General features: G+C 38.8%; 1 protein-coding gene across 1 annotated transcript in view; it reads right to left on the bottom strand.

The window, feature by feature from the left end:
* Positions 1 to 12,028, bottom strand: part of ankfn1 (ankyrin repeat and fibronectin type III domain containing 1) — a 128,362-nt gene that overhangs the window by 95,955 nt on the left and 20,379 nt on the right. The window contains exon 5 of the mRNA XM_035407236.1: positions 2,676 to 2,905. Within this exon, the coding sequence (XP_035263127.1) occupies positions 2,676 to 2,905 (230 nt within the window). The remainder of the gene's footprint in view (positions 1 to 2,675; positions 2,906 to 12,028) is intronic.

Raw genomic sequence — 12,028 nt, 5'->3', positions numbered from 1 at the left:
AACCCTATATAATTATAAATGAAAAAATTTTGAACAAGCAACATAGAACTTCTCGTAAATGTTTTCTTAGCTTCAGTGTATAGGTTCATGTCAGGACAGGATGTTTGGGCCTGGTAATTTATACTAACCTTTTGCTTGCTGAATGAAGTTTATTTTGCAGAAAGATTAATGGACTGGGTATAAGTCAAACATTATCTTTCATCTCCAATTCCAAACCAGTCAATCATCTTGTTCATTTCTTAGTTTGTGAATGGAGGTTCTGTCTTTAATGTAATAATCTATCATTGAATTCTCTGAACATTTCCCTACCGCAACAGTCAATGATAAATGCTGTTCATCAAAAACATAAAGATTTGTTCTACCAAATTACTTTAAATTTGACTTTAAAAATTTGGGGAAAGTTAAATTCTGCATTTTACAAATCACAATATAACTGAACAAACCAAATTGCAACTACTGTCAGGCATTTATATAAAAAAAGAAAAGGTTAAATATCAATTGATTGACAGCACTGCTTAACCTTTATGTTGTAGCATACAGTATGAACTATTATTTGTAACTGATCAAATATGATGTGGAATTTACATATTTGTGCAAATAAGGGTCTTGTTTATGTTTAAATAGTTTATGAACCACAGAATGAATTAGCAACATAGCAAAAAGGCCCACAGCGTCTTCTAAAAATGTCACTGTGACTATAAAGAGCCCAGTTTCACTTAAAGTTAAGCATAGTCTTTGTCACAATGCTACATGACTCATTGAGTCCTTCACCACATGCATGGCTAGAGAAAAGAAAACTTCTTGTAGTACGTATGGCATACTGGACCAAAAACATTTGCTACAATATGTATTATTATTATTATTATTATTATTATTATTATTAGTATTGAGATAACACATAATTATTAACAGAAGGAGAGAAACATCTCAGACATGATCAATGTGTCTCCAGGTACTGACCAGCCATGCTTAGCTTATGAGATCTTAGACAAGGCTACATTGTTACACGTATGACATGCAACCAAATGGAACAGTATTGTGTCACTATATATCACTTTCCCACCAAAATCTGATTACTGATATTAGACCATAAGCAAACACATACATTATGTGCCAGCCCTGAAGAACATTCTTAATAAGTCTGTTCTGAATTGGAAACTAATCAATCAGAGCAAATGCCTTCAACATAAAAAATATATAATTAAAAACAATAAGCTCATGAGGAAGGATTTAAAAAATAAATCAACACACTTTCCCTTTTCTTTACCTTTAACGTTCAGTTGCTGCAACTAACAGAACGTTTAAAAAGCAGAACCATATGAGGTAAGGAAGCAAAGAAAATACCATAACTGCAGCTGAAAAATAAAGTATCACTCATATCAACACATTTAAGGCCATGGGAGGGGAAAATGTTAGAAAGCTACTAAGAACTGCATATTAAAATGGAAAGCTCAATTACATTTAACACGGGGAAAGTCAATTTCCCTCCTCTGTGAAAATGATGTTATATCACCCAACTTAGTGAGACGTCTGAAGACATTTCCATTTAAATGTGCGTACATACTGAAAAATAACTTTCCAAATGTGAAATTACATTAAAAGAACGTGGGTCTCCAGTGCATCCCGAAACCACCCACTGGAAGTTTATTGGCACGTTCAGTTTACTCGCGCCTGATTTCTCGTCTTGTCTGAGAGCTGTCATAATCCTGGGTCTTGTGCTTAATGCATGGCAGAAGTTTACATACAGCAACATGCTGATACCGAGGCGATCCCGGCTTTGGAACACAAGGATTGACAGATTGCAGGGGGGATGTTTGTAGGCTGCTTCAAATCTACAGTTTCCATGCATTATTCAGCACCAATTACCTTCTTTGAAATTGAATTTCAGTTCCATTCAATAGACATGCTGGCAATTGCACAGAAATACACTCCTAAAGGTTTTCTAGGGAAAGTTCATAGCTTCAATCAGCTCTAAGAAGGCTGAATGAAGTTATTTTGCATTGGAAATTGTTGTTACATAAATGTTAAGACAATGGATCACAACAGCAATGAACATGGCAGGAGCAAATTTGTGTGAGCAGTTGTCTGTCTGACCGTCTTTGGATGCGCCACAGTAAAGATACTTTTATATCAATAAAGTAGGATTTTCATTGAATGTACTCAGATAAATCTTCTCTTTTCCAAAGGTTCTTTACAGTGGCATTAACAGATATACAGTAACAGCACTCTACACGAGACACCGATGTACGCTGTCAATAAAGTGTATAATGAAAACATATCGTGCTTGAAATGAAGGAGATAAGAGTTACAGATTTTGACTACAATAAATTATGGCACTGTTCCATGAATATGGTTGTACTGTTTAATCTTAATCGGGCAAAGGAATAAAAAGATTCTGTCTTTGTAAAATATAAGCACAAAATACAATGTTGAGCACAATCTGGGTTGCAGCAACGAATTCTCATGAGCAGATATTTTCACCATATAAGTACATTTAGAGTATGAACCCTTGAACAGTGAAGGCGATGCTATTGAAAGCCACTTAAAGTACTGTATTGAAAGTGCATGCATGGCCAAAGCTCCACAACAGACAAGTCTTCAGAAGTATCCACAGTAATGAAGTGAGTGAAGAAACCCACTCACCATCGCTAAAGCTGGGGGAGAGCGCTACTCACATGGATGTTCCTGAGCTTATTCTTGCCCCTCTCCAGGCGACTGAGCAGCTTGTGCTGCTCTTTGAGCGGCTGCTGGTACAGGCGGTCGTCCACCGAGACGCTCTTCCTCAGGGCTACCTTGCACGGGTCCCCCCAGATGCCCGCATGGCTGTTTGAGTCGCCGTTGGAGCTGCGCTTGGCCTCAGACGCGGGGGACAGGTCTGCTCTGTCGTACTCCCTCTGAAGCGCCCCTGGACGAGGGAAACAATAGACACCTGGTGACAACCAATACCACAGAGGAATTCTCTGGGGACGGCAAGATGAGACCGGCCCTACACACACCAGCCCTGTGTCACCTATCACAGGTTTGGCAAGACCCCCTGTGGACCATCTGACAGCACCAGAGCAGAACATTTGACTGGGCATAACCTTAGAGATGATTCTTCAATTATTTCGTACCAATGAGCTTTATTCTCTCATCAGTGTTACTAAGAGTGTGTGCTCATGAACCATGAATAGGCCTGTAATATTCAACTGATGTTAATTTTCCTGGATATTAAATGCATATCCCACCGCAATGAGTCACATTTCATTGGCACCGATTTGTAATCATTGATCCCAACTGTGGCCCGTCCCATTGCGGCAATGTTGTCAGCCATTTTGGGAGGGTGTGGACTAGGGCGCACATCCTTCAGTACACACTAGGCCAACTGACCGCTTCTTCCTCACACAGCAATCCACTGGCTGAGAGGCTGTAGTTACTGGTGCACTTGATGCAGGTAGACTGCACGCACCTGTCAGTCGCTGCTGAATAAAGACCAGGGGAATACTCTGCTGCCGAAATCTTGCGTCACCCCAAGGGACTTCCTGCCAGTCAACGCAGGTGATTACATAGGGCACTGCACTGTGCATGAGTGCCTTAGCTGGATTTCCCACTTGGCAAGTCAGAGGAATCATTTTATACCCGGATATTTTGTTGTTTCATACAATATCTGGAAAAAATAATTGTGGCTATCATATACCACCTCAAAACGCCTTGTCCCAATACTGTAATGTCCCTGAACAGTTCACAATACAAGATGCACGGTAGCCTGAAGTTATTTGCTATAACAGCCTTTTCTCTGCAATATATCATTTCACCTTGGCTTTGCTCCTCTTTTGTTGCATTGTTTCTAAGGTGACGGCTGATACAGGATACCAATACAATTGGTTGTTAGTCACTTGACACCTCTGCCATAGCACACCCACAGGAAGTGCTTATCATCTGCCGTCTGTCGAAAAGTCTACAGAATACATAAGAAACAAACAAAATGCAGTATCCTTCCATGCTTCCTTCCATTTTCACACTCCCACATCACACTATAGTCCCATGCTTCATTCTATCAAGTTTTTTTTACCCACAAGAAATACCTGGGGAACCATTAGAACCCTGACACAGCCAGTACCCACCGCCAAAAAATCCCTCTTCTCCAAGGCCACCCCATTTCGACCCTGCACCAGTATTATGCACCGGGGTGCTGCAAAAATAACCAAAAAAAAAAAAAAAAACCAACGGCTTCAGATTTACCCCTTAGAAATGTGACACCCACTCCATTTAATCAGACTAACATTTAATAATGTAATGTATGACTGATAATAGAAAAGGCAACTCTGAGAATTAGGGTAGGGTTAAATAAGTACACCTGAATTCAGAACTTCACACACAAAGCCACACACTTCTTACAAGGGCACTCTTTCACAGATTCTTCTATACTGAATACCGTATTTTCATCTGAAAACCTACCTCAGAACACAAAGCATAAACCTTGCCTAAAATTAACTTTTTATCTATTTATTTTTCAAATTGACGAAAATCATTTCAAAGTTGCTGTTAAGAACTGTAGTGTTAAGAAGTGTTATGTATGGCAGTTCTGTTCCTCATTCTGCCCAGCACCTCTTCTGGGAAGCCCAGAAAAGAAGGGATAGGGTTTCACAGACAGACACGCCTGGATGCAGCTCATCCAACAGGTCAGCTGAGCTCAGCTGGTCCTCCCACCGCACTTAACAACAGGGCAATTAAAGTTGCATGAGGTGATTTCATTATTACCAAGCTGAGACTCCAAGAGAACAGAAGTACCTACACATTAAAAAACCAGAAAAGGAAGATACATTGCACCAGACATAACCAATTTTATGGGTACTCATTCAAAGTATCATAAAATAATATTATGCCCCTTAGCTATCTGCCTGTTTTGCCTCGTGCTTGTCAATATGCAGGACGACCGAAACACCCTAAAAGCAGAACGCCCTGTTGTACTGATCCCCATTCTGATGAAGTCAAAACATTTATTGAATAATGGTTTAAGTAAGTACATCAGGTATGTTTTACAGAATACGTGCGTGCATTTCAAAACTTACGCTCAAATTATGACACATCCAATAAAATACTAGAGGTTCAAATTAATGTTTTTATTTTATATTATCCAGTCAGAAGATACAAAATTAAATTTGAATTATGTTATGTGACGTAAATCACTTGAAATTCCAGCAATACTGTTAAAGGATACCAGCACCAGTTAAAGACGACAGAAAGAATGCTCCTGCTGAAGTGGTAATACCTATCAAAACCCTGCAAATAACTCCTTTGAGTCTCAACAGATTCACATTCACCTCTCTGGTTAAATGGCTGCATAACTCCAAATGCTCTGACAATCCAGCACAGGGTTAACCTGTTTCATGGTAACCATAGTGACTTCATGAGCTGCAGCATCTGTGAAGAATAGGGCACATTGCGTCCGTATCTTCTGGGGATGTGCAGACGCCTTGTGCGGAGGGTCCTGTAAGATTCTGTGGCTGTTATTGCCTTCATTTATGGTGCAAATGGTGAACTGGAAAACATCCACTATTCATAATCGCAATTTACATTTATAATTAAAATATGGATGTGAAATACTGTATGAAAATACCGTTGAATGCTGATGAATAGGACCCCAGTTTTCCCTGTCGATTTTAGTGTCCGTTTTGAGATATTTTTTTTTTCTTCAACCTCAAGAGATTCAAGGAGCTGGAAGGCATCATTAAGATCTTTTCCCCCAAATAGACAGCCTTAAGCTAAAAGCTCAGCACGCCTCAAATAATGAATCTGCCAAATGAGGTGTTACTCACATTCTCACACAGAGCTTCCCACACTGCTAGAATGTGCATACTGGCTGGGTGTTTTTTTTCAATATTAAGTCACAGTTTCCAGACAGGGTTAGAGAACTGTTCATAACATGCTGAGAATTTGTTCACAAGCAATTTTTTAGTATCATTTTACATTAAGTGGCCCTAATACCTATGCAATTACACTGTAACTACATGATTTTTACATTTGAAAACATCCCTGTAGATAACTGAGAATTTTCAATGAAACTCAGCAAAATGTGCAATTATGTGAATCATTTCTGTTCTGGTTGTTGGCAAAAACAGTTTTTCTTTTTTTTTTTCAAAACTTTACTTTTAAAATGCCTGAATAAAATTGAGACAGGCAAATGTATTTTTTGATAAAAGCTCACTTTCCCTTTAAAAAGATCCTGCCTCCAGCCTTGTCACCACAAGGACATACATATTCCCATTTCCTGGATTTCTACCTCTATTGAACATAACACTGGTTTTACTGAATATGACTAAACTCCTATCTTGACTGAATACCATTTGCACATGAAGTTGCTAAATTAATTTGACTAAATCCAGGGATTAAACAGATAACACATTAATATTTGTTCAGTCCAGGATAAAACTGTAATTATTCAGGAGTAACCTTGTTGTCAGGTTCTGTATGTTATATTATATAATACTTTTCCTGTAAATGAAGAATATTGTCTTAATAGTCTTCTGTAGTCATTCCAGTCATTTCCTGCATTGTAAATGACGTGATTCCTAAGTGGAAACTAGACCCTTCTCTTTTCTCTTCTTGCTTTTCAGACATGAATATAAGGCTTATAAACTCACATATGTTCCAGGAGAAAAGAACAGCAATTTAAAAAAAATAATAATTTTAAGGCAGTGACTCAACAAGTACATTTAACAGCATGCTGAATTGAATTAACACAGGAAATCAAAAGAACAAAACAAAATAGGCCTATGGTGATGCGAAGAATGCCAGTTTCTATGACAACTGTTGCTGCACTGTTCCTGTCACAGTGTGAGGTTTAGCTGGAGAGAAAGATGTTGATGACAAAAAACAGGCAGTTCTATTCTCACCGTTCCTGGTCTGGTAAAAGCTCCAGCCAACTGAAATCAGAAAGAACTGAGAACTGAAACATCCACATACACTCAAAAAAAAGGTGTATTTATATGTGTAAGCACACATTTACACAATATATTTAGATTAGGAGTACTCATATCCTTGGCTCGGTCACACCACCAGTCCCAACGCTTGGGTCTCTGGTGTGTGGCATTAACACATGCCTATATAGTAAAAGAAATGGAACAAAGAAATAAGGCCCTAAATTAAAGCATGTAGCAAGGAGCAAATTGTGTATTTTCCCGTTTCATTCATTATATGACACCTGGTTTAGGATGACTACTATACTAGGAAGGGAAAGTGTTAATGAGGTCCCCAGTGAACATGATACAGGCTGGAGAATTGTTTGTTATAGCTTCCCACTGCTGTGGCTGTCACTGGAACAGACTTACTTCCTGAAACTAACTATTGTATCCTCTTAATTGCTCTCTGTGATTATCCTGATGAAAAAATTTAAAAAAAAACAACCACCAACCTCTAAAACTCATACATCCGTTCTCATACATGGCATATTTCCCTGTGAAATAATTTTGAATATGAAGGCTTGTAAAAACAAAATATTAAAGTGTGTGTGCGGATATGTGTTTTATATTCAGAAACTGTAACAGAAAATAAATGTATGTTTGGATAACCTTAGATTTAGAAAAAAAAAATTACACCCTAAAACCACACTTTAAGCCTTCAGATAACAGCCATGCTTCCATCACATTACAAAAGGATCACCACCATACTTACATGAGCAGTGTTACAATTAGCCTGCAAACATAATGGTTGGTAAAAGTATGGTTTCAAAAAAATCAATATATACAGGTCTTAATTATTTTATTTATGACATGGTCTTTTGTTGACCTGGCTTTGGCATTGCATTTAAAAAAGGCAAAGCTGTCCTGAATAATATTAGAAAGAGCTATGTCAGTCTGGACACTTGATAAGACAGATAGTCAAAACTAGCTGTCAGGTAAAAGTGAAAGCCGTCATTTGGAGTGAAGGTTCGATATCTAAGGGGGTGCTGAGCTATGAAACCAACTGCGTGAAAATAAACTGCTGCCTTTGCATTCCAACAAAGATAATGTGCCCATTCCCATGGTCCGTTCGTGTAGACACAACTGTATTACAGCACCCTCTATTGAGCCTAGGGGGCTGTCAGCAATAGGGGATAATCATGGCAATTTTTCCTGCTTTTCAACAGGAAAATGAGTTACACAAAATGGCTCACCAAACAATCTCCTTAAAACATGGAATTGCACATATGGTACAATCAAAGTCATTTTTAAACATGAAGAATATCACTGTGATCACACATAAGAATTGTTGGCTTCCTTCAGTTATGGATCCGTGTTTCCTAAACACAGCTAGATACGAGGTTGAAATAAGTACCAACTACCTTCTTTTTTCACTCTGATACCCGTACATGTAATCCAATTATATAAGAAAATAATGGTTGCCAAAATGTACAAAGCAGTCCTTGATTTATTCCAGAGAAGGGATGATCTATAGTACAAAAAAAGTTATCTTAATCATTCATGCTGGATTGGACGCAAAGTAACAATGGGTTGGAAATTGTTTCACATTTCCATTATCTGACAACGCACCTACTTCTTAGAGCCATAAGCTTGAATTGACCTTCTGTGTGATAACGCAGACAGTTTTACCAAGCAGAATCCCATTGTGGTTTAGAGGACACAGTGGTGTACAGTCATCACATGGGCAGAGTTCTTTATAATTTATTTACCCTTGTGCCCAAGGCAGCAATAACTGTGCTAAGCCTTTCAAGCATACGCAGCTGGATCGATGTCACTCTGGACATAATAGAGTGGTTACTACACTGTAGTGACACATGTTCACTTACAGTACGGTATGTGAAAAAGGGGATTCTACAGTTTCTTCGGTAAATGTAATTTATTTTCCAAAACAATTACAACTAACTTTTAAAACAATTAAAATCACCAGCTGAGCTGTATCTTGCTAGTTGCTGCCGATCATTTTTTTTTAGCTGAGGCGTGATTGAATGTTTCAAGAAGGTAAATAGGCACAAAGAAAAAGTCTCAACTTCTCAAGCCAACTACCCACTTAATAAATTAATACACATTCTGTGATACACACATCAATCAAACATATTGAGATTCCAGTGGATCAGCCAATGAGGATTCAATGTCAATCAGCAATATATAGCTGTTATATATCAATATATGTACAGCAATGTTATATAGCAATATATTCTCCTCTACACTCCACACAGCACTGGCTCACTCATTGGTCAACGGACCAATTAGGTCTGAAAGATGAGACAAAATTTGAATTCTCCTAACAACAAGAAAGTATTTATCATGCTAAAACAACCAGTATAATTTCCAAAAAACGGGTTGCCATGCTTAACAACAAACTGATATAAAGAGGAACTTCCTTCCCCACATTATGGTATAACAAATGGACATATTTCACCAGAGCCAGAGCAACAGACAGAAGGAATTATATTTAGTCATGGAGATGTCAACCTTCCGTTGCCTGTGTTAACTTACTGTTTTGGTATTAAGTAAAAAGTTAAATTTGATGACGTGAAAAATGTTAAATGTTTATTTGTGGTCATTTGTACCCCTACAAAACTTAGGACATTGCAGAGGGGTGGTGTGCTTACTGCAGACACAGAAACACAAGAGAACATTGTGATATTTCCCCAAACAGCATTAGTCTTCTCAGACAAAAAAAACAAAATTAATGGAGGTCCACACCAGCGGTTCCTTTGAGTCAGCCAAACCCACAGTTGTGCATAGTGCGGCCAGCAGGGATCAACACTGAAATGACACCACAATCACTTATACAGCTCTTGAAAACAATCCCTGACCTCAATCGGCTCAATTACACGACAGAGTAGCTTGCCTGCTGTAGCAAACTGGCCATTTTGATGAAATATTGATTCGCTGATATTAATCACTGTGCCTGAAGAGCTGCACTGCAATAAGCCAACCAGGAGCTTTCCTGAGGTGATCATTTATAGAGTGTTACTTCCCTTCTAATCCCTCATTGTTATTTACTAGCAGCTCTACACAAACCGACTGGTATACAGTATAAATAAAAACATTGTTGATGTATAAATATATAAGAGGCCTAGAGCATGTAAAGACCTCAGAGAGCAGAAGACTGGTGCCTCACTACCCTACACAAACACTGCATCCTTTAAGGTTTATCAGATTTATTTCCTATTTTGAAATATTTAACAAGACCAGGTTAAAACCCAGTATATGGCTGGACCTAACACACATGATCCGGCCGACCAATGGTAAGTTCATCACGCACTCAGTCACTCACTTAGTCACAGACATTCGCGTTTGTAGGGCTGGCCCCGCTGTTGTGGTCCAGTCAAAAATCAGAAATGTATTCAGTGGCATTCAAACCAGGAACATTTTGATGACCATCATGACTACTTTTAATTGCCTGGCAAAGCACGTAGGTATTTAGTCATTTATGCCTAAGAATTCTTTTTAGAAATCAATGACTAAAAAATGACAAGTGACAACCAGATTTGCTCAATTTAACAAATGTGTAAAGGCTCTATTTTCAGCCCAGCATAAAGCAACTCAGAGACCAAATGCAAACTCATTAGTCATTTCATCTAGCACATTGATCAAATTTCACACCACCACTAAAGCTAGCAGTTATCTCATGTAACATGGTCATATTTGCACTTAAATGTGAGATGTGTGCAGTCGACAGCTGTGTGTTTATGAAAATAACCAGCCAAAGTACTTGCTGAACTTTACTGCAAATCAAGCCCATTAAAACGATCTCTGAGAAATTACACAGTGGTTTTCAATGCAAACAAAATATTCCTCTCACAAGCATAATGTTATAAGAAAAAATAACATACATATTTCAAAATGACTGAGTTCCTGGGCCCATAGATTACTACGACAAAGTTTTGTGTGTGTATGACTGCTGGTTGAAGAGGAAATGTTGTCATCAGTGTGTAAAAGTGCAGGAAATTGAATGCAGTGGCCCAAACAAATGTAATCTGGTAAGCATGTGGTAAAAAGGCATGGGCCGTGCATATGCAACATTTTAGGGCTGTGTGACCTTTTTTCAAGGAAACTATAGATATAATAGATTTTAAATCAACACCACCGAGTGTCTGGTCATGGCCTACAGCAGTGGGATTGGGCTTTTGGCAAATGACTCTTGCCTGGCGCCCAAAAGGCAGCAGAATATATGGCAGAATGGTTAATTCAGCTGTGTGATAGGCTGGAACCAAGGCTTTAAAACTGATGCGAGCTGAAATAGGTGGCTAGAAGCAGGAGATGAGAGGTTTAATGTAAGACCATGCACACCCTGCATACTGGCCCACTGTGAAGTTCTTAGAGAGGGACAGTTTGTTGTCTAGTAAAACCTCCACTATAGCTATCGTACAGGCAAGCTGAGATGTGCTGAGACCAAGGAGTGGAAGGAGAAAAAGCTGTGTGTCATCAGCATAGCAGTGATAATGCAGGCCGTGGGGGGACATTTCAGAATGAAGAAGTTTAGAGAGCGTAAAGAGAGAGGAGGAGAGGCCCAAGGCCTGAACCCAGGGGATACCCGTTGAGAGGTTACGAGGTCTGGAAACAGTGCCCATCCCCTCCCATGCTTTCTAGAGGAAGCATCTATCAAGATAGGAAGTAATCCAGCTAAGAGCTGTGCAACAGATTTCCAAAGTAGGCAGGGACACCACTACCATACAGTAAAAATACAAATCTAATACTAACCATTTCAATATCAGCAAAAGTTTTATGGGCTTCTTTAAAATCTCAAGTTATCTCTGTATATTATTATTCTGAGATACTTACCCACTGATACTGAGAAACAAACACAAAAATAATCGCTTGCAGTCTTAATGAGGTAAATGTCGAATACTGCACTATCTATAGAAGGTTACTGAAATTTAGAGGAAGTCTAGAGCAGAAACTTTTTGGACAGGACTGACTCCTCTTTCACTAATAACTGTCAATCAAAGTGTGAGTTGAACTGAATGCCCACATCTCCCCTTCACCGTTCACTGCTTTAATATCTCTTCACAATAAACAATCTGCCCCCAACTGTGCAAAGCTGCTAGGTCAGGTGTGCAGTTCCCAAGTATTTTCAC

Source organism: Anguilla anguilla, chromosome 2 (genome assembly GCF_013347855.1).
Source record: "Anguilla anguilla isolate fAngAng1 chromosome 2, fAngAng1.pri, whole genome shotgun sequence".
NCBI classification, from domain to species: Eukaryota; Metazoa; Chordata; class Actinopteri; order Anguilliformes; family Anguillidae; genus Anguilla; species Anguilla anguilla.
The sequence above is the reverse complement of the archived record's forward strand: the minus strand, read 5'-3'. Positions and strand labels throughout refer to the sequence as shown.